At 41.3% G+C, this 25,753-nt stretch overlaps 4 protein-coding genes across 5 annotated transcripts in view; 2 read left to right on the forward strand and 2 right to left on the reverse strand.

The window, feature by feature from the left end:
- Positions 1-1,817: 1,817 nt before the first annotated feature.
- LOC109481048 (glycine-rich cell wall structural protein 1.0-like) lies at positions 1,818-4,400 on the forward strand. Of its 2 annotated transcripts, none has more exons than XM_019783522.1 (5): positions 1,818-1,948; positions 2,463-2,631; positions 2,955-3,137; positions 3,370-3,456; positions 3,775-4,400. In XM_019783522.1, exons 1-5 carry the CDS (start codon positions 1,889-1,891, stop codon positions 4,392-4,394), a joined length of 1,119 nt encoding a protein of 372 aa, XP_019639081.1. In that variant the 5' UTR covers positions 1,818-1,888; the 3' UTR covers positions 4,395-4,400. The 2 variants fall into 2 exon arrangements, with proteins under 2 accessions (XP_019639081.1, XP_019639082.1); XM_019783523.1 differs by having other exon boundaries at positions 2,466-2,631.
- A 35-nt stretch (positions 4,401-4,435) lies between these two features.
- On the reverse strand, positions 4,436-6,093 carry LOC109481049. Its single transcript, XM_019783524.1, has 2 exons — positions 5,685-6,093; positions 4,436-5,372 (listed from the first exon to the last, which is right to left on the reverse strand). Exon 2 carries the CDS (start codon positions 5,241-5,243, stop codon positions 4,617-4,619), a length of 627 nt encoding a protein of 208 aa, XP_019639083.1. The 5' UTR covers positions 5,244-5,372; positions 5,685-6,093; the 3' UTR covers positions 4,436-4,616.
- Positions 6,094-7,770: 1,677 nt separating this feature from the next.
- LOC109481046 (low-density lipoprotein receptor-related protein 2-like) overlaps positions 7,771-25,753 on the reverse strand; it is a 25,965-nt gene continuing 7,982 nt past the window's right edge. The window contains exons 10-29 of the mRNA XM_019783520.1: positions 25,420-25,538; positions 24,333-24,449; positions 23,762-23,878; positions 22,939-23,076; positions 17,818-17,943; positions 17,309-17,434; positions 16,532-16,672; positions 15,992-16,123; positions 15,298-15,442; positions 14,855-14,983; positions 14,227-14,447; positions 13,625-13,804; positions 13,064-13,186; positions 12,570-12,657; positions 12,243-12,313; positions 11,749-11,830; positions 11,411-11,479; positions 11,080-11,151; positions 10,523-10,652; positions 7,771-10,197 (exon numbers count right to left, since the gene is read on the reverse strand). Of these exons, the coding sequence (XP_019639079.1) occupies positions 9,937-10,197; positions 10,523-10,652; positions 11,080-11,151; positions 11,411-11,479; positions 11,749-11,830; positions 12,243-12,313; positions 12,570-12,657; positions 13,064-13,186; positions 13,625-13,804; positions 14,227-14,447; positions 14,855-14,983; positions 15,298-15,442; positions 15,992-16,123; positions 16,532-16,672; positions 17,309-17,434; positions 17,818-17,943; positions 22,939-23,076; positions 23,762-23,878; positions 24,333-24,449; positions 25,420-25,538 (2,587 nt within the window). The 3' untranslated portion in view covers positions 7,771-9,936. The remainder of the gene's footprint in view (positions 10,198-10,522; positions 10,653-11,079; positions 11,152-11,410; positions 11,480-11,748; positions 11,831-12,242; positions 12,314-12,569; positions 12,658-13,063; positions 13,187-13,624; positions 13,805-14,226; positions 14,448-14,854; positions 14,984-15,297; positions 15,443-15,991; positions 16,124-16,531; positions 16,673-17,308; positions 17,435-17,817; positions 17,944-22,938; positions 23,077-23,761; positions 23,879-24,332; positions 24,450-25,419; positions 25,539-25,753) is intronic.
- LOC109481047 (ficolin-2-like) lies at positions 17,957-22,930 on the forward strand. Its single transcript, XM_019783521.1, has 6 exons — positions 17,957-19,148; positions 19,352-19,544; positions 20,173-20,318; positions 20,603-20,699; positions 21,512-21,676; positions 22,154-22,930. The coding sequence occupies exons 1-6, from the start codon at positions 18,855-18,857 to the stop codon at positions 22,405-22,407; spliced, it is 1,149 nt and encodes a 382-aa protein (XP_019639080.1). The 5' UTR covers positions 17,957-18,854; the 3' UTR covers positions 22,408-22,930.

Here is a 25,753-nt window from a genome sequence, read left to right on the forward strand (position 1 = left end):
AAAACCGACCAAAAAACCAGCACATTGCATTCTCAAAATCACACAAATTGACCACAAATATATCGTAACGTCTTTTTATCAGTTTGTAGGAAATAAATTCTATGACACGGCTTGTTGTCTTACCTTGTGAAAACTCAGCCCTCCCCACGACCACGCCACGCTTCCACTGGGCGCCATTTCTCGTCTTCTCCAAAAATCCACCACGTCAGGAAATCCGCATTTTCTTCGCCAAAAATCCAGAAAACGGCACAACTCCGCAGTAGAAACATCCCCTAAGATTTCTTCTACACGTTAGAAAGAATATTTTTCGAACTGGAATCCGAAAATTTACCAAAAGGTTGAGAAATAATTCCTAGTTGTCAACCGCGTGGCACCAACAGACACAGGCTGAGTGGACTGTACCACTGTGATTTTTACACAGCCGTGTACAACAGTTGGTCTAATTACTAACCTGATACCCACAACTACTTTACCGCCAAAATCAATCCCCTCACAAAAATAATGGCTCCCTGTCCAAAATTTCGAACTAGTTTGTGTGAAAATTACACACAGGCACCGTCAGCAGCAACAATTATAGGTATCTCCAAAGTAAAGCAGCCGAAATCTATTAATTCAGTCAGCCTCGGCGGCGCCGCCACATGATTCTATGCAAACGGTGCCTGTCCTTGGTGCTGAACGCCATCCACACAATGTTAAACACATAGTGATTATAGTTATGGTGAAAACCACAACCGCGCGCTCGATTTTTGATCGTCCGTGATTAAGTACAGGATCTTGTAAAAGCTTGACAAACCCTACGGAAGAAAATAGGCATGTTCTTGAGAAAGGTAGGAGTCGAACTGTCAAAGTTCAACGGCAGCGGCTACATGTTACCTTGCATTCGGGCTAGCTGACTCCACCTGCACGAAAATCCAGGCACTTATATAGCTAATTTCACGCTTTTTCATAGACTGCACCGATTATACACGCTATATGTTGTTGCATATGGAGCATATCAGTGGTCTGGCTACAAATTATGTGGGATTAAACGGCCGATTACGCCCCAGGCTTGCAGGCATACTCACCAACAAGTTTCCGTGCAAACGTGCCCGTCCTTGGTGCTGAACGCCATCCGCACAATGTTAAACACGCAATATTGTATGGTGAACACAACGCATATGCATGCATACGCGCGCTCGATTTTTGAGCGTCCACGAAATACAGGAATTTGTAATAGTTTGCCAAGGCTTACGGAAAACAAATCTTTTAGGCATGCTCTGAAGGGGGTACAGGCCGTACGGTCAACAATGCTCTAAGCTAAATTCACAACGGCAGCGGCTAAGCGTTGCTTTTGGGGCTTCGCCTAAATCCAGGCACCATATGATTACGCTTTACGTATACTACACCGATTACGCTCTATATTGTTGCATTTGACCAATTCTAGCAGTCCGGATACGAATTTCGTGGGGCTAAAACAGCTGATTACGCCCTAGGTAAAGGGCTTGCAAGCATATATTGTATGTACGTACCAACAACGACTACAGAAAGGTAGATAACAGAAAAACGTAGACAAACAAATAGATCCAAAGAGTGCGCGATACACCATCTAAGAAAGAATGTATCGCCCAAATGTATCCGAATTGGAAACTTTCGTCGTAAAATTTCTTACATTTGACTTTTAACCGGGTCGCAACATTGCTGGGTTTGAACTACATCTGATTCAGTACCAGTGCCTGCACAGCTCGCAATATCCGCTGTGAGGCGCTGTCATACAGTGCTAGAAAGTTGTAGAACCGGTTGGGTAAAAGGTGAAAGTTCTTATCAGCGGGGTCACCGATTTGAATACTAGTGTATAAGCAGTGTGAGCTCGAGTAAAACCTATTTGCCAAGATACCAGAGCTGTTCGAAGATGCTTCCACTTCTCCTGTCGCTGTGCTTCGTTGGTAGAGTGCTATGCACAGACCTTACGGTAGGTGTCGCTGGTGTTATTGTTCGGTAAACTGCAAATGTTGTTACAAATATTCTGTAAACTCGACAAAATTCCACGCATGCTTCGCTGGCAAAGGTCTCTTACTACCTCGAAAATTATGTGCCTTCACGTACGATAAACAGCGAAGTTTTGAGGGTATTAAGGTGTATAGACAGTTACAAACCTTTATTCTTTCGAGGACTAGGTGTCTTTATACTGGAAACCGACTTGACATGTCGAAAATGTCTTACCTGAACGCGAAAATGCCTCAGCTGACCTTGGCCAGGTTAGGTTCCGATGAACTGATTCAGACGATTCCAATTCATAGTTTGTTGAGGGGGGATTGAAACACGTTGATTTCAACGTTCTATTAGTTATCGCCTAGTTTTAGTGGTATTCTTCGTGGTATGATGTATATAATTCTAGCGATAGTTGGCTAACATATACGCATATCAATGTAAATTTCTAACGTCTCTTCAAGTTTAAAGCGTTCCGTCATATTTGTTTTTGTCAGCAGACTCAAGCAAAGTGTCTTAACTATGGGGCAGCTGAGGCGTATGGGATTTTCTATCAAATTAACAACAGTGATGATGATGACAACAGAACTCTGTCCACCTTCCTGAGCAAACCACGCCTTTACTGTCAATCAGATGGCAGGTGCCATGATCAACTCCCCAAATATGGTATGGGTGTCGTTTTAAACTTTTACCTACCTCCTGTTTCATAATCTAGGATTTGAACCATTCTTTATTCATGGCAAGCTCAAATCGGCCTGCATGCCGTTTTTCATTGAAGTCATGTATATAAAAAATATAAAGTTTACACCATTCAAAGTCCTAATAAATCTATACACACACGCGCGCGCTTGCACACACGCACGCACGCACACACACACACACAAACACACACATACAAACACATATTAGTTCAAGCAAAAATATATTTTACTGTACATTACAAAATTATAATTTCTTCCCTCAAGGTAAAGGATTATCTATTTTCACAGACGATGAAGTTCTTCCCTTCCGTACGGCTCGCTTCACAACCCTCGGGGCCACCGGCCGCCTGGGCCCGACTACCCTGGGCAGCCACTACCGCGGACAGGACCACGAGGGGATGGTGTACTTACGGGACGGAGTCCAGGTCTTCACGGTGCCCGCTACGGGAGTTTACCTGCTAGAAGTCGCAGGTGGGGCTATATAAGACCGATCTATCATAATTAGAAGTTCAAACAATGAGAGAGTGGCCGAAATTCATCGTCAAGTGACGGCCTGGCCAGTTAGCAGATGCGACAGAGCTTTGACTTTTTATCCAAGCTTGACAAGTTCATTGCTACCAAATCATTACACCGATATGCGAAGTAAACATACAAATATAGTAGTAAGATGCATCCCGAGTGATACTTTGGTTTGTTGGTATAGGTGCAGCAGCAGGTTGGGGGAAGGCTGACAACAAGACAACCAGAGGCAGAGGTGCTGTGGTCTTGGCTTCGTTGGAACTTATCAAAGGTAACGATTTCAGCACCAAGGACAGGGAATACAATAGTTTTGGTCACTGAAGTCATCACATTGAATCTTCACATTTTGCGCAATAAAATTTTTCGTGAAACGTACCCGTGTTTTACGTTTGATACATAATTCGTAGACGTCATGCTTGTTGAGAAAAATTTTACTGCCCTATCAGCCGAGAAGGATTATGGGGCCGGGTAATAGTGTGGTACAGCCCTCCGACGCTTGCTGTTTTTATGGGTTTCTGTACTGCTATTCTTAATCAAATACCATCATTCATTTGAGACTTCTAAACATTACATTTTCCTTCTTGAACAGGGCGACTACTTAAGATCCTTGTCGGTCAGGAGGGAGCGGAGAATAAGGAGAGTCACGGAGTAGGAGGAAGGGGCGGTACATTTGTGACGGGCATCGACAACACTCCGCTCATCATCGCCGGAGGGGGAGGGGGCGGCAACCGCCAGGAGACGCGCAACGCTCGGTGTGACGGGACGGGTGCTGGCGAGGGGAACCCTGGATACACCCCCAAGGGAGGGACGAGCTTCCCTGGCGGAGTGAAGGGACACGGCGCGACGGAGGGGGACCGGGATAACGTCGGCGGCGGGGGAGGGAGCCTGCTCTCCCGAGGGGCGAGCTCGAAGCACTTCGGTGGGAAAGACGGGGCCTACGGCGGGGAAGGGGGTGGATCATACATTAAAGGGGGTGTGGGAAGAAGGCCGTATGTGAATGGTGCCGAAGGGGGGTTCGGGGGAGGAGGGGGTAGTTTTGGTAACGGGGGAGGGGGTGGAGGAGGAGGGGGGTACTCCGGGGGAGGGAGGGGAGACAACTGGAGTGACGCGTGCGGAGGTGGCGGAGGGTCGTTTTCGGCTGGGAACGAGACGGTCGCAACGGACGGTGGGAACGACGGTCCAGGCTATGTCGTCATCACTAAGTTATAAACATATTAAACACGTGACCAAGAAGCCCACTGCTCATTCGATAGTACTGTGGCTGTATATAATTTGATTTCAAAAAGTACATGATAAAGTCTATCCTCATGTAATAGTTCATCAGATAAATCGAAATAAAGCTGTTAGCAGATGGTTACACTTCCAAGACTTTGTGTTTTATCCATATAAAATCAGTTGCAGTTGTTCATTTATTCATTCTAGAACAATAAACTATGACGGAGTACAAACGACCGGATCTATTGCGTCACGCATTTTCTCTGAGGCACCCGAGTTTGTCTCAACTACAATATCTGCAACTGCCTTGGACAAATTTGGGTCCACTATACGGGTTTCTGCTACGCCTGACATTTCTGTGCAGCCGTCTCCACCAGGTGATGCTGTTACTTGCTGCTTAGCTCGAAGCTGAGTCACATGTTCGAATGGAAGAGGCGCGAACGGTCGTGTTGTATCGTTCAGCAACGCTGACAGGTGTCCTGCAAAACCACGAGAGGCCCACAGAGTATCCACAACCCCCGCCAGAGCCTTCGGTAGATAGCCTTCCTTTCTTTTCGGAGGAACAGTCGGACGAATTACTGAATAGGGCGACTTCAACTTACGTTTCCCGCTCTTTTTGGAGTCGTCTTTGACAGGAATCCAGAATGCCAGCCCGTCTTGTCCTGGATGCGGCGGCGACACGATCCACTCGGACTGAGTTGGGAACGAGACCAACGACAGCTGGTCCAGGAATTGTGGGTCGAACTCGTTCTCAGGGACGATCCAGACCCTCGTGTCGTCTGCTATGTCCAGGACTGACTCACGGCCTGGCTCAGACGTCTGTCTCTTTTCGGAAGATTCCATCTTACCGTACTGTTATGAGTTTGGAATTCATCAGAAACAAGGCCATCTGCGAATTTAAGGCCAGGAAAATGTTCAATCGTGGGCCGTAGACGTCTTTTTCTTGTACAGCGTAAGGTAGTCCGCTTTATTCTGCAAATAAGAAAAAAAAGCAAAACGTTGCGTAACGATACATGTAACAAGTTATACATATTGGTTTACTTAATATATATAGAAACAAATGAAACCTGCGCAAAGACAGATCTTGCTTGTAAAAACAAAATGTTCCAGAACGTTGTGTTTTAAACCTACGTTACATTTGAATACATATACATTTCATAAACCTTCAACGAATACATGCTTCTCTGCTTAGTTGTAAAGAACCAGCAAAATTTTGGATAAGTTGGTTATTACATTTAATGAGAACTGTTTCAACAAAACCGACAAAAATAAACCCACACGTACCTTCACGCAGAGTTTATCAAACGGACGTGAACACTGGAGACCAGGTAGATTTCGGTGAAGAGTAATTCAGGACTGTTTTCCTTGGGCAATATATATTTTCGTCTTTCCCTTCCAATAGCTCATCACTCGTCACTACAAAATAGAACCCCTGTTTTCGACCCTTATAACTAGTACAGCTGCAGTGACACTTAACGTGCCCTGCCTGACGGCCCCAAGGCCGGGCGGCATTCCCCCTGCACCGGCTTGGCAGACGGACTGTTCCAATTTCAAGCAAAATGGGTGGGATGGGTTGATAAAAAGGGACCTTATATCTTCTACGCATGGCAAATAGAACTTGTTTTGAAGAAAATGGCTGCCCGGTGTACAGGCTACATGACTTCTGCTGTTTAGTGAGTAGTTTGGGGTGATATCTCGTTTGTTTTTTTTTTATTCATCAAAACATACAGACATAACAAGGACAGTGTGACGCTGCACTCAAGTTAACAACTTATATTAACAGCGCCACACACAAAAAAGGTACAATTAACATTTAAATATACAAAGTTGACATGTGCACCGTAGTCCCACCACCCCAAGACATTAAGATATTAAATTAAATGCTAACAGAGCTATTTGAAAGATAAGATTACATGGTAACCTCCTATATCTCATTGCCGGAAAAACATCCGCCAATCAGAGCTAGGAGGAGAATTTAGGCCCATTAACACTTACGTAGTATTTGGACTTCTATATCTAATTGACTGTTAGAAACAGTCAAGCAGAGCTAGAAGCGCTTAGTATCTCCAATGTAAACCTGAGTGAGTTGCATCGTTTTAAAGTTGTACATAGAGGGTAACATTGAGGAGCCTCTAAGAATGAAGTGCAGTTTAGCATTATCTGACATATTATTAAGGTTGACAAGATGACCAAGTAAATCTGCAAGATTGCCAAAAAGTTCCGATCTCTCATTATTGTATAATGGACAATGTAGCATGAAGTGCATGACAGATTCGCAACGACACCCGCATCTACAAGAGGCACTGGTAGAGAGTCCTCGGGTAAACAAACTGTGATTGAGAGCACAGGTGCCGATGCGGAGCCGAACAAGAAGGGCGCAGGTGTAACGGGGGCCACAATTGTGATGTGGGGGACAAAGGGGGCGTACTAATCTAATAAGGTGTTGTTGGTCGATAGTACACGTAACGGAATGTATCCCAGAGGTTGCTAAATGCCAATATATCACAAAGCATTAACTCAGTAAAGTAAAATCGTGATGAAAATGTCTTTGTTGGTGTGTTATGTTTCGAAATTTTCCTGCCCCCCTCCCAATTAAAAGGTACATGAAACAAACATCATAAGTATTCAATGCTTTAGGAATTTCCTTGTACGCCGTGGGTCACTACTGGGGGCAGCCTGCCAACCGACGTCTCCCCTGGGCGGTATGAAGTCACGCCTAGAAGGCCATTTATGGTATTATAGGAGTGGCTTACCCCAGGTCAAGGAACTGGGAGCCGACTACATGTGTTGGACCCATGTATTTTGTAGTGTTAGTACCTTTCTTCCTCGTTGCTATGGCAACGCATTGATAAACGTGGTCGTTTTGTTACGGAATAATAGATCACCCTCTTGGTCACGTCACAACATAGTCCTAACTCATTTTGGATAGAGGAAACCATAATTCATCCGGTATTATAAAAAAGAGCACTTGAACTTATCTTAACTACGTGAAAAACTGATTCAAAAGCGTTACTACCTTGTATTCATCATGACGCCATTTGTTACGGAATTTATGACGTCATTATTAGTTAAAGGCGGTGGGATTTTCATGACGTCACTATTGTTTCTGACGTTCGATGGTTTTGTCAATATTAGTTCTAGAAACTACAGGAATTCCCACAAGAGCTGAAAGTCGAATACTAGAAGTCATAGAAAAGGAAAGGTACCACACAGATTTGACATTTTAACAAGAATGGGAGATGTTGTTAAATTGCTTATGTACCTATGGGCCATCGTAGTTATCGTGTAGCACACAACAGAATCGGGTTAACGTTACGTCGCAACATGTAATGAAGGGAACCAACACACAAAAGACATGGCCACCACAAAAGGTTTGGATCAGAGAGGTTCTATTTTAAAGCGAAGAAAGTAACACAAAATCTAAGACTGAGAAACACTAAAAATGATATGTTGAATCAGTAAACAATCTAGTGTTGAAACTTCCTATGTTGTAACTTTATAAAACATGCTAAAGTACATCTTGTACCAATGTGCATGTGACTAAAAAGTAAAACAACTTCATCAACTTTGACAGCTATACTCAAATACTGTACAATTTCATAATCATACTTACGAATCATTCTGTACAAATCATAGTATGTCTGGACGGTTCAGTATCATAGTAATCTTCCTCATTTCTGTATCTCTAAGAATTTAGGAGAAAACTTACAATCTAACCCCACTTCTATGATCTTTCTGCAATAGATGCCACCTATAGTTCTGCCTTTCCTAATGATTTGTCCACACAATTCTCTTATGATATTTATTATAAAAATATTCAATTCTGCAATTAACATATTCACATGCTTCATTTGGTCCATTGATAGTTCTAATAAAAATTGTCAAGCATGAAATTTTTTGGTAGATATGGCTCTTATATTATACTTAAAGTATAATTTGACTTTCATAAAAGTTGATTGCAATTTGTTTGAATTGACAACTTTAGTTAAAATGTCTTTGGCAGGGTGGATATATTCGTATATAAATCTTTATATGTATCATGCTGCATTTAAATTCATCTCTTATCATCATGATATTTTCTGAATAAAAGTCACCATTTTGGATTATACATGTAGTGAGATTGGGGCACTCTTGTTTCTATAGTGCTAGCAGGTATATGCAAATTAGATGTTGAATTTTAGTGGATATGTCAATAGTATGAAGTACAGTACACCAGGTCCTATGATTTGTATGCATAATGAAATCTTCCTAGTATATTTTTTACCAGCAGTTCTTGATATTTTTGTAAACAGACCAACTAAATGGATTTTGATAATGATTTTTGTAGTTGGTAGTCTATGGAATAAGTGATTTAATCATGTTCAAGGTCTGGATTCAAAGAGGAGAAGGCACTTAAAGCTGGTGTCACGTAGCAGGAAATAAGTCACTTGACGAGTCTGCTCGAAATGAATATGACCAGTGTCCTCTCGATCACTAGGTGATTTTTTTTGATACACAACAATCTGACGTTTGCAGTTGCAGCCCTATTCAAAGTTATAGGACAGATTTTCAGGCAAAAAATACACTTAACTGTCTATCGATTGTAAAATTTGGTGACCTTCAGCGATCAAGAAATTGGGCTGAAGGTCAACCAGTGTGATCTCAGCTCCATAGCTCCAGCTCCAATGTATGTGAAGTTAAAAGCCTCAAAATGCCATTTTTGTATGCCAAAAAAAGTGCCAAGCCCTACGGCTATTACTACACCTCATCAGCATCTACTGCACACAGTTTGATTGCGTCAAATTCAAAGTAATTTGTTGTTTTTTAGGCAGTTATGTTTTTCTTGAATGACTGTAATGTTCTGACCAATATTTTGGAACGATAACAGTATTTGGGGAATGTTTCATGAAGTTTGCAAGTCAAAAACTCTGGCAGCATAACTGATTATTGTGGAAATAGAGATTGTAGTCTAATCTGAATTCTGAACAATGTTGCTTTTTGTGAAGATGAAAACTTTTGAATTTGGTCCTCACAGAAAACTCACTCTTCAAGACAGATGAAAAAATCATTGTAACACCAAAAACATGCATCTTTAAAACTCCAAAGTCAAAAACAAATTACGTACATCAGTAGGTTTTGAGACCTCTTCCAAGATTCATTCTTACCAAAAACAAGTATTGCTTTGAACTTGTTACCCACACAGTGTAAAAAGAAAGCCAAAAAGCCTCTTCCCCCGAGGCATCACCAAAAAATAACTTGTTTTAAAACCCTTGTCCTGCAGAGCTCATATATGGGTTGTACATACAGTACCATCTATATAGAGCCCTTGTATGTGTACGATTTGGGGATATTTCTAGTCCAACGCATCACACAGCCACCACGGCCAAAAAAGTCAAGGGTCTACATGACATCAAATTATCTGGAAATATTGTGTAAAAAAATTCCAGCAGGACAAGGGTTAAAAATGACATTTTGTGTGTGTGGGGTTTGTGTCATGGGTAACACTGATTATACAGCAAGCATTGGCATCATCAGAGACTCGTTCCTTCCCTTCCCATCATGCCTCGCTCACCAGCCCTGCCTTGTCATCCTCCCGGTCCACAACTGGACTGGTCTCGCGGGACGAGTACGCGGGAGGGGGGCTGGCGGGAGGTGGCGACGCGGCGTGCTGGGTCCGGGGAGGGGCGACCGGGGAGTCGGCGGGCAGGCCGGTTTTCTCCGGCAGAGGCCCAGCCTCCACCATCACCCCCTCCACCTCCTGGTACATCGGGTTGGAGAACGTGATTGGTGGTTTCTCCCCACCCATCCCGTCCAATGGCTGAAGGGGAGACAAACAGTCCAAAGGGATACACGGCTATAGAACTGTTGTTAGATTATAGATGTAAACACAAAGACGTGGCAAAATGAGTACATTGTACAAACTTCTCCTGGACTTCATTCTAGTACTAGGAAGTCTCAGACTAGCTGATAATAATCTAGCAGTTCAAAGAGGATCAGTACAGAGTCAAATAACCTAAATAACTAATCTAATACATTATGTGCTACTGGACCCTTATTTTTCAGTCATTTGATACAATTCCTCTGGTCACACACCTTAGTAGCTGTTGATTTACTTTGGTCAGAAAAAAGATATTTAAACCTACCGGCCCTAGTGCCTCCTGATCGTCGTAGCCCATGTAGGACGGCGTGCCCAGCTCCTGGACGTTTGTTCCATCTCGGAATGACACACTTCCTCCCGTGGTGCCGTTACCACCTATTACCCCTGACTTGAAGCTGCACAAAAACATGAAAAATATATATAATGGTATTTGTAATGATTCAGTTGTATGATAGTTTGAATAACATGTCACTTTGTCCATTATTGTATGTAAAACAAAATGGACACTTAATTTCAAAAACTGACTTCTGTACATGCAGCATTTGTGATGTATTAAAACTATTTGCAGCCAATAACGAGGGATATCCAAAGGTGAGGTTGCTCTCCCCACCTAGGCCTAGAAAGGAAGCTAAAATTGGCTAAATATGAGCAGGCAGAGTTTGAGTACAGGACAGTTTACATGTTTTTACAGCATCTAGAAGTTATGTTTCATGCTTGTTAACAGGCTCAGTCTCCTCCTAGAAATCAAACTAAAATTTGACTACGATGACTATAACATGAACAGTCAGAGGTTGAGTACAGGACAGTGTACAGCATACTTACAGCCATGGGAGTTTGACATTGGGCTTGGGAAGGTCAGAGAATCGAGGCAGTTTGCTGAAACCGAAGCCACCCCTGAGTCACAGCAGGAGAGGAGGGTGGAAGGAAAGAAGGAAAGAGATTGTCAAATTTTGAGAGAGAAAAAAATATGGTTCATCACAGAACTGAATAAGATATGAAAACCTTTCAGAGATCATCATATTATATTGACTTCATATAATTATGGATAAAACCCTTCAGCCAAAGTGCTATGCAAAATACATCACGGGATTCACTGTGCAGTACGTTCTGCTACCCTGCTCAAGCAAGTTACTTAGTTGTTAGCAGTACTCACATGTCAGGCATCTTCGGCCTGGGCAGCTGGATATCAGAAAACTGGGGCAGCTGGGGCAAGGTGCCTCCTCTGGGAGGGTGAGAAAAAAATGACAATATTTTTTAGTCACCAGCTCCAATATATCAACCTTCAGTCTGCTAAGGCAGCTGTTTGGCACCAAATTTGTATAGGTTATGGGGTTACGCTGCAGGGAGAAGGTTAAGAAGTAGCCATTGTGGCCATAATTGCTCTGATTCCATAATAGTATGAATAAAAAATATAAAGTTGTATATCTTGCAAGTATTTATGTGGATATGCATAACCTCAAGTGATACATGTAGAAACCGAAAGGTGATCACCTTCTCTTGTAGTAGAAGAAACCAACAATAGCCAGAACTATGATCAGGATCAGCAGCAGGGGAACCACAACTGCAGCAACATCTGGAACAATAAGAAATTAAACAAATCAACAAATGGTCTATAAAAACACATCATATGCATGGTTTGTGTAGATATTCAAATAATTAATTCACAGATTTTACCACCATGTATGGAGGTTTTGTTTTCAGTACATTTGTGTGTGTTTGTGTTTCTGTAGTTCATGCTATAGGCATACAGAGGTATGGGTTTATTGCATTTTTCAGAAAAGTAAAACATGTCCACAATGTAAAAGACACCTCTTGACCAATTCCAAAATCATATCCAGTTACTTGAGTTACTGTTTTTGTTATACATGTAATGTAACAGACAGTCTGCCAAGAAAAGTCATACTAGTTTTCATGTTTTCCAAAGTGGTAAAACCACATTTCTGTGTCCCTGAAAAAAAAGAAGAAAAAAAAAAAAGATATCCTACTTGCTCCTCCCGGTGGTCCACTGCTGGAGGCACCCAGCTCACAGTTATCACCCAGGTATCCCTTAGGACAACTGTAGAGAACAGTCAACACAGATACATCAGCTTAGGCAGGGTAAACACATGGACAGGGGACTAACATGTATGTACATTGTACTGTCAAACTGTTTCACTGAATCTTCACATCAATTTTGATAAAAATGAAATATATCATAGACAGACATACATGCATGCAAGTGGACATAAACTTCTGTGGAAACTTTCACATAAGTACACTTTACGAGGTCTTGAGTGGTCTTCCTAATGGTAGTGGCTAAATTTTGAACTTACTTGCACTTGGGTATTCCCTGGCTGATGACACAGACTCCTCCATTCACACAGGAGCAGACAAGAGGGGGGTCGATGGGCTCAGAAATAGCTGCAAATCAAACAAACATACTTTGGTGAAATTCTAGTCAAACTACTAAATACATGTAAAATTTAATAATTTAGACACTGGAAATATCTAACAAGCAACTTTTGATACAATTTCATTCTCTAGTGTAGCCTTTTGCAATACATGAATTACATTGTATACAGATACATTGTAAGTGTGCCAGGCACTTGGATGGTTAAGTCTACCTGCATTTATGTGACACTTGGATGGTTCATTTATGTGACACTTGGATGGTTAATCCTACCTCCATTAATGTGACACTCGGATGGTTAAACCTACATGTACCTGCATTACTGTGACACTTGGATGGTTAAGCTACCTACATTAATGTGACACTTGGATAGTTAAGTTACCTACATTACTGTGACACTTGGACAGTTAACCCTACCTGCATCACACTGTGTCTGGCTGTCAGGTAAGAAGTCAGACCCATCCGGGCACACACAGCGATATCCACCTGGGATCTGAAGACACATGTGACTGCAAACATTCTCCTTACACCTGGTGTTCACTGGGAGAGGAAGCACAACAACAGTTATCATCTCTATTACCCTATAGCTACTGCCAATCTAACAGACCAAAACATGCTAAAGGCACATTCTACTTAAACCTCATATTAACTGCGAGAGGAAACACTGCTGTGTCATTGTCAGCACCAGGTCCTCTATTGCCCACAGTTTGTGTTAACCCCTAACATATTTAAGATCCAGCAGTTTTCTGCTTTTTGTAATGTTTCACAGTGTTGTGCTGGTTCATTCTCCTTATCCTTACATCAAGTCCAGCATTCCAAGGCATACAAGAACTTGGAGATGACCAGAAATCGCATCAGTTTGAACTAAGAGCTGAGGCCTAAGTCTTTGACTACAAGTACACGAAGGTAGGTACTATTGAATGGAGATACACCTAACATAAACATGCTGAGAGTCAACAAAAACAAGAAAACACTAACCTTCCTGGTCGTATCTCAATTTCTGGTGAATCTTGATGTCCGTGGGGAGGTTGATTCCTGACTGCAGCAGGACTTTCACCCCTCGGCCAAACTTGTCCTGGTGGTAGATGTTACCTGTGGTCTGGGTGGTCCAGAACAGCTCTCCCTCAAACACATCCAGTCGGAACGGATTCTCCAGAGCTGCATTCAAAACAGCAATAAAACATGGTCAGGCAACCCATAAATAGCTAGAACCATCCAACGATACAAAACAAGCAACCATTTTCCATCAGTGACATGTTTTTGCCTCACAGACATTATGGGTAGTATGCTGTATGCTATGGGATAAGGGTTGATTCAACTTACAACATGACCAAAAAATTGACCAAAAAATCCAGTTTTGCCAACCTGCACTGGATGCTTTTAAACCCTGAAGCAGCTTATTTGAAATTCGCTGCTACAGGATCTACCATTTGCATAGACAACTGTGGAGTCATACTATAAAATCAATAGGGAAGTTGAAGGCTCCTGACAATACACTAAAAATGGCCAGACAATTCCCACAATGCATCACATTAGACATGTACACTTCAAACTGTGAAGTAGCTTGTAGTATGTCTCACCTCCACTGAGAACCATCTGTCTGTCTGTGCCGTCCCAGTTGATGGACTCGATGACATTTTCCTTGGCGTCGCACCAGTACACGCGGTGGTTGTTCATGTAGTCGATGGTCAGCCCTGTCGGCCAGCCGAGCTGCGTGCCGACCACCACCTGTCGCTGTTCCCCGTTCAGCCAGGCCTGCTCGATCTTCGGAACAGCCCCCCAGTCTGTCCAGTACATCACACTGGAAAGGTACAAGAGATTATAATTATGTTTCTTTGCAGAAGGAAAACATGTTTTTGCTCTGTTTCTTCTTCATCTTTTACAAACAAAAAATGTCAACGACCTGGACCAGACTGTTGTCACCATGGTAACTGGTGATGTAGCAGACACTGTGTTGTTAAATTACATTATGTAGCAAGTTGCAGGAGAGAAATGGAGAGGCCGGCATAAACCTACAAGTTTTCCCATGTAGTAGTTTGTTACATGGAATATACAGTAAATTACTAGCTAAAATGTCACATCATCACAATACTAAATCTATCAATCCTTAAACTGATGAATGTGATAAATGTTCATAATGGCAGACTGAGAAAGTTTTTCTCCAAACCATCAATACATAGCATGTTAAACACTGAGGGGTTTACGTACCCCTTCTCAGGGTTGACAGCGATAGCTGCAGGTTTGTCCAGGTTGTTACTGATGAGGGTCTTCCTGTAGCGCCCATCCAGCATGGACACTTCAATTTTGTTGGTGCCCGCATCAGTCCAGTACAGAAGGCTAAGAGAGGAACCACATCAAACGTTCAGTACATGAGTACAATTTGCATCCACACTTGTACTGAATTCATACTCAGGAATTCTTAGCTATGGGGGATAGACATGTTTTCAGCCTCTTTTTATCCCAATAAAACCGTTGACTACTATCCCTTAAAAAAAAAGAACAAGATGACTTAGTATATTTGATGTAGAATCTTATATTTAGAATCATGTTGCAGCCATAGTGTGTAGAGAGCCATTGGCTATGTCCAATGCAGATCAATACAATGCTATTGGATCCACCACCAAGGTGTAGCCAAAAAAAGAGTGCCTTACCCAGAGACCCAGTCCACAGCGATGCCGTCTGGCTCAGACAGGTCGGAGATGCCCAGGTCCTGGGTGATACCAAGGTGGGCGGGGTCCGTGGGGAGGGACGCTCGCTTGATAGTCTTTGAGGAGGTGTCCGTGAAGTATACAAGACCTGGGGGAGGGGGGCAGAAACATCAGGGATGAAGAAATGGTTTATATTGAATAATGACCATGACCACATTGCTGGCCATAGGGTTAACATTCGCCCTGATTCTCTAACACTAACTTGTGTGTGTGTCCTTGATTATGAGCAAGTCATAGTGATAGCTGTCCTTGGTGCTGAATGACATTCAGACTGACACAGCTATCCCTAACTTACATGTAGCTGTCCTTGGTGCTGAATGACATTCACACTGACACAGCTGTCCTTGCTGCCACGCTGACACAGCTACCCCTAACTTAGCTGTCCTTGGTGCTGAAGGACATTCACACTGACACAGCTACCCCTAACGTAGCTGTCCTTGGTGCTGAAGGACATTCACACTGACACGGCTTGTCATGTATGTCATGTAAGAATATAACATGAGCAACTTTTTGTATACACTTTAACTTAAACTCATGCACACTACATGTGGAAGTAGGTACGTTCTTGTATACTGTATACTCATAAATTAGTCTAATTAGCAGATTATACATGTAGGATGATTCTGTCTTGACGTACCATCGGCAGCCTTACAGACAGGCACATCGGCACCCTCCAGTCTGAAGCCGCGGGAACAGACACAGCGGAACGACCCCTTGTTGTTCCTGCAGCCCTGAGGACAGCTGCCGAATACCTCACACTCATTCACATCTGGAAAACAGAAATAGGAGATTTCAGACTTCCAAAAAGTGTTCTGGGATTTCATGAATGTAGTGGAACATGATGTAAATTTGCCACTTCCTGAATTCCTCCATATACTGCCCACCACTTACTCTAACCAGACCAATGCTGGGTCACCTTCAGGCTTGACCTTCGTATCAATCATCTGTCAGCAATTGGGCGGTCATCCACCAAAAACAAGAGTAAGTAATATATATAGTGATATTGCTGTCTGTTTCTGTTGTTTAATACAATAGTAAGAATATTTCTAAAGACCTTCAGCCATCTTGTATAATCTTAGAACATCTTAGAGTATCTTGGAACAATGTAACATAGTACATTTCAAGATACATGATATAAAATGAATGTAAAGATCTAAACAAGCTTTGCCAAACTTACCTCCACAAGACCTGCTGTCCACAGCTGATATGGTATACCCAGGTCCACATGAGCAGACATAACCACCCTGGATATCTGTACAGTTCCTCTCACATCCATGGTCTCCATCTGTACACTCATTCCTCTCCTCATTGTTACTGTCTACAATAGAAAGTACAAAATTGCTTTTAGTTTGTGAACATTATTATATCTCTGTCTCTAAATTATAAGTATCTTTATTTGAGCTTGGATTTGGTTTTGTGATAGGATTGGAAAGGAGTTTTTCGTGGTGATGGTACTTTAACATGAGCATTTTGGAATTGATTCAGAACTTGAAATTTCTTTTTGCAAATCAGATAAAATTAAGGTGAAGAATTAAGAAAACAATTGATGAAATTGGTGTGGCCTTAATCAGGAAAAAAGGCAGAAAAATATTCAAAATAAAAAAAATCATCAGTAGAGCAAAACATACCAAAAGTATTGAAATCTAAAAGTAAAATAAACTGAAAAATAAAACCTTTGATCAACAAGTCTCCCGTCATGTTGGCTTGTAAATAAAGCAAAATTTGGATTTAAAAGCAAGAAAATTAAAGTAGGTTATTGCCTCTATTTATCAGGGTATTCTCTAATCACAGATTTGGAAGTTTTGATTAATATCTAATAAAACTGCTCAGTACATGTACAACAGAGAAAGTCACCTGTTATGTCAATCCTACCACAACTTTAGTAGTAGCAGTATCCAGTATTTTAATGGTACATGTACATCTTAATAAATGAATATTTCTGTGATATACTTACTACAGCCGTACTCATCTGACATGTCTCCACAGTCGTCAGCATTGTCGCACAGTTTAGTGCTGGACACACAGTTGTGGTTCTCACACTTAAACTCATTATCTCTGCAGTTCTGGCGAGTTGGCTGGCCTGGAGACAAGACAACATCAAAAACTGAAGCCTGTCACACAATCCCCTAACATCAACGTAACCGACCAAGGTTGGTTGAAGTTTGCGAGTAGTCTGACCAGATAGGCTATGCCTACCATTCAATACAAATCAAATCGAACTTGAGTTCATTTTGAGTCAAATTTGACTGCCAACTATGCCCCACTCTACTCCAAAAACACCAGCCAACCATAGATCAACCTCAACACCTGAAAGTTTTAAACATTCACAGCTGAACACTTACATTACATTACACTCGACCTACTCCTAACCATGGTTGGTGGAGCTAGGCAGTGTTTGGGAGTCCATATTTGGCTATGTGTGACAATGTATATATTTCAACGAAATAACATTTGTTGACGTACATATAGTGTGGTTGTTTTCATCGCTAGCGTCTCCACAGTCATCCCTGAGGTTACAGAGTTTCCAGCGAGGGATACACGGACCATTGCTGCACCTGAAGCGAGTCTCCTCCGGACAGTCAATCTGGTCTGGAGGGGAAAAACACAGTCACATTGTCACAACATTAGACAGGTCTACAGAAAGTATTTTAGGTGAGGAGCTAGTGACTCTTCAAAGCAAAGAAAACATACATAATACATTACTAAAAGAATTACATACTACATCAAGAAATCGAAAATTCCAAACTTCTGGAAAACCTTGGCTGGAAAAAATATGACTTTCCCCTGATGGCATCTGGCCAGATTCTAAGACCTTTGACCTCCTTGTTTACGCACCCACCCATGTGCTGTCAACCTAATCTGGACACTCAGACAAACTCAGAGACTCAACAACCCAAAACAATACTTCTGTACCCAGGAGTAATTTGGTTAAGTACTCATTAGGCTAAGGCCAACCCATAAAATTGGCATGGTAAAAAAGTCATTAATCGGTTTTTATAGTCATAGTCATTTGCTGAAGCAACAGACTTTCGTAGTAAATTTGCTTACTTCTGACACAAGCCCTTAACTAAGAGCAAAAATGTCAACTGCTTGCCATAACAAATCCAGAGTTCATTCAACAAACATTCACGTAACAAACATCAAGACAAAAGCCATCACTAGAAAGTACTCAGTACTTGTCTGACAAAGCTCAAATTTATCAAAACATTGCAAACGGTTTTGTGCTCAAAGTTTGGCAACAGAATCATTGTTATGTTTAACTATTATTATTAATGGTAGCTTTTACAATCTACCTGATTAAAATATCTTTGTAGAAGTAAACTGGGCCTTGTGTAAATAACCAACAGCCATCAAAACTACTTACATGTATTAGTACTCTATACATCCTTGTGATCCACCACTACACAGTAATGTGGAGTGGTACTTCGCTGATGTATACATACATGTATTACATAAACACCCTATGAGAATTTCACAGACTATTTCTGACAAGCAACACTATGGGATGGTTGGTGCTTCTGGCTGTCCTAACCCTGCTGCAACAAGGAGGGACAGCAACTGTCAAAAACCTCCCTGAGCTGATCCATGATTATGAGGGTACAGCAGCAACACACAATGAAGTCACTGGACAGTGCGCAATGTGCTGTCCTTCTGAGCCCAGTGCAGCGCTGGACCACCTCCTGCTGTACCTGAGCACACAGGAAAGCCTGGAGGGACAGCTGGAACAGCTTAAGAACAAGACTGACAGCCTGGATGGACAGCTGCAGCAGCTAGCTCAACAGGAGCAGGCTGAAGTGAGTACAAACGCATGTACATTACATGATTGTACATAATAATCTGAAACTAAACTTATAAAGGATTAGCCCTGAAACATGCAACCATGCTATATTAAGTGACTGTTTGTGTTTTTAGCAGATTCCTTGAATATTCCCAAGAGTTAGATAGTTTTCTTCGTAGCCTGACTGAGCATCTGCAAAAACAAAGCATTTTTAACCAGTTTCAGGCTGAGAGTGATCTGAAGGCCACAGTGGAGGCTCTTCAGGCCACAGTCAGCAGTCAGGACAGCATCATCCAGCAGCAGGCTGCAGCCTTACAGCAGCTGCAGGTAACTCTGCAGCAACAGGCCACGACTATCCAGCAACAGGAGATAACACTACAGCAGTGTACTACAAGCCTGCAGCAACTGGAAGGTACTTTGACTTTGTTTTTTTGTTAGCTACTCTTACTGTAAGACACACAAAATCACACAAATACTGTCACACAATAACATACTTAACGTGAATATAAACTACAGATTCTGAAAAAGAAGAAGTGCAAGTTCAGGTACTGAATTGATGAAGGTTATAATGACTGTCATACATTGTACATTGTAGTCTAGCATAACATGAACTATGGACTTAGGCAGGGCAAAATGCCTGAGATGTGTAAACATGTACAATCATGTATAGCATAAACACATCCAGACTTACATGTAAGCTCATGGTTTTGCATGTTCCTGCAGCTGGATCTTGATCATCAGTATTAACTACTAGTATTTAGTACTACATGTAGTATGGTGTATCTTGTATCACCTGAGACACCAGGCCTCCCTTTGGCACAACTGTGCAATATGTCCAGAATTTGGGCTGGGACTGAGGCAGATACATCATGTTTGTAGGTCACACCCACCAGAGAAAACACACATGTCCATGCAAAATGAGCCAGAAGTTGAGAAAATTTGGTATCCCCAAACAAAGAATTGTAAGAACATTTAATTTTGACATCCAATTCCAGTTTTTGAATTTTTGACAATGGAGCTTTTTGTTTGTTTGCATACAGACAAGGTGACTGGACCTCATAACTGCTGGGAACTTCTGAACAACGGACACGACACGAGTGGGGTTTACACCATCTACCCCACTGGAGGGGGCATCAGTCCTATACATGTCTACTGTGACATGGACACTGATGGGGGAGGATGGACGGTATGTAAATCTCCTTCATTTGATGTATCTGTAGCCTTAAATTTTCAAATTTCACATACTGGTCTATATCAAAACCAGAATTCCTGCTGCAGTACCTTAGAAAGTCACAGGGGGACAATAACATCATTTCGGAATTTTGCCAACACCTAAGTCCTAACAATATAACACTACTTACAGATATCAGAATGATCCTTGAGTCATGTTGTTCACAAAAACAATATATTACCTCCAATACCTATAGCACAAGGAGCAAAAAATTCAATAATAACATCTTTCCATCTTAGGTTTTCCAAAGGCGTCAGGATGGTTCAGTGGATTTCTACCTGGACTGGCAGGCCTACAAGACAGGGTTTGGGGACCTCAGAGGGGAATTCTGGCTGGGTAAGGGACAAATCTTTTAATTTATTTTCCATCAATATGTACAAATTCTTGTCCTCTCCCTACCAGGTCTTGAAATACGCACTGGTTAGTGCAGGTAAAATTGGAGCTATGCAGCTATTTCTAATGTCTACCTGGTTTGTATACAAATATAACGTTATATGATGATTGTGGATTTTCATTTTCTGCATTGACTGTTACCACTTACCTTGTGTAAAACAATGGCAATGGTTTTAATATGACCCACACTTTTTACATTTTGAGTGCAGATAAAATCTGTCTGGTGCAGGTAATTTTTAATGTTACCTTCAACAGTGCAGGTATGCAGAAAAAAGTATATGGAGCCCAGCATACGAAATTTGTTTAAATAAGTTTTCAAAGCTAAGGCCATGTTGATTTGATTATATGGATGACATCCGCGCGCGCATGAATTTTCGGCCGTTTCCAAAAAAAAAAGTTTTCAACCATACTGTAAATCGTGCAAAACAGTTGCTAAATGAGCAAAAATATACCATAAGTTGCAAGGAAAACATTTAGAAACGATACCAATGTCGTAGAATGCCAAAATCAAAGGAAAAAAGACAAAAATGTAAAGAAATGAATTCGAAGAGTAGATTATTCGCCATAACATATTCTGTGCCATTTGTTCAACCTTCATGACCACGTAGATTTCATAGTGAAAGCAACTTTTTTTTTTGCAAAACTTTTTTTTTATTCGCACGCGCGCATCAGTTTTGGGGTTCCCAGAGGATGTCATCCATATAATCAAATCAACATGGCCTAACTAGTAACACTGCTTATTCCCAACACAACAGGTAATGACAATATCCACCACCTGACTGCACAGGGAGGATATGAATTAAGGGTCGATATGGACGACTTTGAGGGAAACTCAGCCTTCGCCAAGTACAGCACCTTCAGGGTGGAGGATGAAGGGCACATGTACAGACTGACTGTAGAGGGATTTTCAGGAACTGCAGGTACAAATGTATAAAGAAGAATTTAAAGATCTCATAACTCCATGAAAGGTTTTTTTAAGTTGTGTGTACATTTCTTGTTTTATTGGGATTTACTATAGTTGTGAATATCTCGCTGATTCTGTCAAGTTTGCATTTTCCCATTGGCTCCCATATCAGACATGCATTATACAGCAGGAAATCAAAGACAGGAAATGACAAAACCTTTTCTGGGACCTTTGACCTACATGTAACTTTACTGTTAGTGCCCTGATAGGCCTTTTGATACGTGTACAATGTTACTTGCACATATTCACTATTATTTGCGGAATAAAATTTGGAGACATAATTGTACAAGCTTTATTCTGTTCCAAATAGTCAGGTTTCACAGTATGAACTACATGTATGTCTACTAGATAAATTTCGAAAGTAGAAAGTCACACAAAGTGCCATCTCTTTTATACCCATGGTCTTCATACTAACTCAATTGTGTTATTTTAGGAGATGCTTTGACAGTTCGTCACTCATCAACGTTCTTCTCAACTAAGGACAGAGATAATGACAGCGTTGGCTCCAGCTGTGCTCGGACCTACCACGGTGCCTGGTGGTATAGCGACTGTCATAACTCCAACCTGAATGGCCTGTACCAAGCCGGGGCTCATCAGGACCACGGAGATGGAATTAACTGGCAACCATGGAAGGGGTGGTACTATTCTCTCAAACGCACTGAGATGAAAATCAGGCCTCGAGTCTAGATTCACTCAGGCTGGATGTTGATTGCTTTTGACAGAAGTGTCTCTTAACCTTTACTTTTTGCTTGAGCAAACATTTGCCTACCAATCCTATATTTGTAATGGGGATAGGCAGATTTAAGACTGTCATCTACATTATAATTGAAGAAATTTGTGAGACTCAGTAAAAAATTTGGGAAATGGGTACCTGTGTATCTACTGTATACCAATATACAACATTAGCAGGTGAAAAGATCAACAGCAAGTACTGAATAATTAGGCCTGATTCCTGGAATGTTTAAAATAACAAGGACCTCATATAATTGGCCTATCCTGACCAATCAGGATTCATGAATGGTGGACCTGGATATTCCTGACCAATCATGATTCATGAATGACGTACCTGAATGATTTTTGACCAATCAACACTCATTGATAATTCCTTATTGGCTTGTAAAGACAGCTGCATTTCAGCTAGATACTTTAGACCTCTTGGGAATTTGACAAAAACTACACATAATCTTTTGGTAATTTTTGTTGTTAAATTCAACTTACAACAAATCTGCATGGTTTCATCTGACCCGTCCCCACAATCGTCGTCCCCGTCACAGCGCCATGTTTTGGGGATACAGATGGTGTTGTCACACTCAAACTTGTTAGCTGGGCAGTAGCTACCGTCTGGGTATCTCGTGGCTGAAATTCAACAACATACATGTATCAAAATGTATGTGAAGACTCAATCATTTTACTAATTAGTGATTACTAAGTTTAAAATGCAATCAAAAAAAAAAGTTTTCTCCCGCTTGCTAAACGTCCTACATACTATTATTCATGTTCTAAAAGCTGATTTTACGAAATCAGTGCTACAAGCATGTATTTGTGTGAATTTCTAGCAATTAGGCATTTCACTTAGTCCATGCATTGTTATGACAAAACATCAGTAAACAGAGCAAGATCAAAAACCTTTGTCTTCTGTAATGTTTGCATGTGGAAAAAAATCAATATGATTATGTTATAAGACAAAATAAACTTGAATGTGAAGCGAACAGAGATCTTAAAAATGCTTTCATTCAGCAAAGGATCATACAAAATATTAGAAGCTAAAATGTACGTATTATCAAGTAGCAGCTAAAGCTGTAAAGCACATTAACATTCGACACTAGCAGTTGGTCAAATAGCAACATATGTTGCATGGGCTGTAGAATATTAGACTTACATGTATAATTATTTTGTTTACAACAGAAGACACAAATTTTAGGTACATTGTAATTGTGAGTAGTCTAGTATGATTCTTAGAAAAATGAAGGGCCTTCAATTCACTGATAAATTCAGCTACATTTGAGTTGACTGTTTCTGAGAGAGACACATGTGTACTTACGACAGTTGAACTCGTCCGAGGAGTCCCGACAGTCGCGGTCGCCGTCACACACAAACCTCTGGTCAACACAGTGTCCACTCTGGCACTCAAACTGGTCAGGAGCACAACTCATCACCTCTGGGGGCACAAACAGTAAAAAAATCTTATCCAATACCCCTTTCTGTACTTTTAAATGACAGATATCACATAGCTCTTGAAGAACGTGATCTCGATCCAGTTTTAGCTCACTGAAGAGCTTGTCTCCCACTGGTTGTGACAAAGAAAACAGACAGTCCTGGTATGTACAGTATTTACAGGTTTATTGTACCAGGAAAAGTCCCCTAGTTTTTTCAATAAGCACAATGAAATTTGACAACAGCGTAACATCTCATCCTAAGGATTGCAACACTTCACTAGTAGCGAGCATGTTGGGTGAGCAACAACAGCTGGGATTCGAACTCCCAACCTCTTGGTCGAAAGGTTAATGAATGGTTAAAATATAGCAGGCCTTGCTACTTCTTGTATAGGTGACAAAGGAAGGTCATGAAAAGGATGACTCGTTTGTTGTGGAAGTTGCGAATCCTCTACTCACCACACGACTGCTCGTCTGATTGGTCGCCACAGTCGTTGTCGTGGTCACAGATCCACCTGCCGGGGATACAGCGCCCGTTCCCGCAGCGGAACTCGCTCTCACTGCACTCCCGCGGAGCTGTTCACACCAACACAACAGTGTCAAATTTTATTTCGAAAAAACTAGTAAGCATTAACTATCAACGTCTACTTGTCATTTTCTTACAGCTCACTTTCCTGCTGATTCTGGATAATATGTTCAAACTTTATAGCACAATACTCAAAATGTTCATACAATATAGCTATAGGTAGAGAAAGCGTACAATGTATGTGCATTCTCCCTGAATAGGGTACAATAGGGAATTTTGTCACAATATTTCCTAAAAACAATTAATACGTATAACGTTATATGCACAGGCAAAAAACAGAGATTACCAGGTGACACTACAAGCAACTTTGTGTTTCTTTTTCCAGAGGGAATTTTTGAAAACAAAATGTGTGAATTCTAAGCAATTAGGCATTTCACTTATTAGTCCATGCATTGTTATGACAAAACATCAGTAAACAGAGCAAGATCAAAAACCTTTGCCTTCTGTAATGTTTGCATGTGGAAAAACATCAATGATGTGAACAATATAAGACAAAATAACTTGAATGTGAAGTGAACAGTGATCTTAAAAATGCTTTAACTCAGGAAAGAATCATACAAGATATTATAAGCTAAAATGTACGTATTGTCACGTAGCAGCTTAAGCTGTAAAGCACATACATTCGACACTAGCAGTTGGTCAAATAGCAACATGGGCTGTAGAATGTTAGACTTATATTTTGTTTACAACAGATTAATACATATATATGCACAGGCAATAACAGAGATTACCAAGCGACTTTGTGTCTCCTTTTCAAGAGGGTATTTTGAAAACAAGAACAAATTTTAGTATATCAAGTAATACCATTTGCCACCCGCTGGCGTAAAAAAGTACCAGTACAGGAAGGAAAGCCCGATAAAAACACCTAAAAACACTATAAATAAGCCGAAGCCAAAACTCTGATTGGAGAGTAGGATTTGTAAGGTGCCTGCAAACTAACAGAAAGTAGCCAGTACTTACGACAGCCAAGTTTCGTCACTCCTGTCCCCGCAGTCATTGTCATAGTCACAATGCCAGCGTTCAGGGATACAGCGGTGGTTGTCACAGCGGAACTCTTCCCGGTGCACACGTCATCGACTCTGCACAAACAAACATTTGTTGTTGTTATTGGGTGGGCAGACTACTGTTACAGTAGCTACCCAAACAGGGGCTGAACTGTGAGGAGCGTACAAATGGTGTGTCTAAATGCTAAGATCTTTTCACTGTAATTTTATGTTTGCGGTTTTCGCGGTCACTTTTGAAGTGCAAGCTTATCATTACCGCTAAGAAATTAATTTTTCCGCAGCTGCCACCA

Source organism: Branchiostoma belcheri, unplaced genomic scaffold (assembly GCF_001625305.1).
Source record: "Branchiostoma belcheri isolate BF01 breed outbred unplaced genomic scaffold, Haploidv18h27 scaffold538, whole genome shotgun sequence".
In the NCBI taxonomy this organism is placed as follows: domain Eukaryota; kingdom Metazoa; phylum Chordata; class Leptocardii; order Amphioxiformes; family Branchiostomatidae; genus Branchiostoma; species Branchiostoma belcheri.

Excerpts from the sequence above, each read along its gene's own strand:
- LOC109481049 (XM_019783524.1), bottom strand. The coding sequence starts at position 5,243 with ATGGAATCTTCCGAAAAGAGACAGACGTCTGAGCCAGGCCGTGAGTCA.
- LOC109481047 (XM_019783521.1), top strand. The coding sequence starts at position 18,855 with ATGGGATGGTTGGTGCTTCTGGCTGTCCTAACCCTGCTGCAACAAGGA. Across the intron at positions 19,545-20,172 it reads AAGCCTGCAGCAACTGGAAG|ACAAGGTGACTGGACCTCAT; the intron begins GTACTTTGACTT and ends GTTTGCATACAG. Across the intron at positions 21,677-22,153 it reads GGGATTTTCAGGAACTGCAG|GAGATGCTTTGACAGTTCGT; the intron begins GTACAAATGTAT and ends GTGTTATTTTAG.
- LOC109481048 (XM_019783522.1), top strand. The coding sequence starts at position 1,889 with ATGCTTCCACTTCTCCTGTCGCTGTGCTTCGTTGGTAGAGTGCTATGC. Across the intron at positions 2,632-2,954 it reads TGATCAACTCCCCAAATATG|ACGATGAAGTTCTTCCCTTC; the intron begins GTATGGGTGTCG and ends CTATTTTCACAG. Across the intron at positions 3,457-3,774 it reads TTCGTTGGAACTTATCAAAG|GGCGACTACTTAAGATCCTT; the intron begins GTAACGATTTCA and ends CTTCTTGAACAG.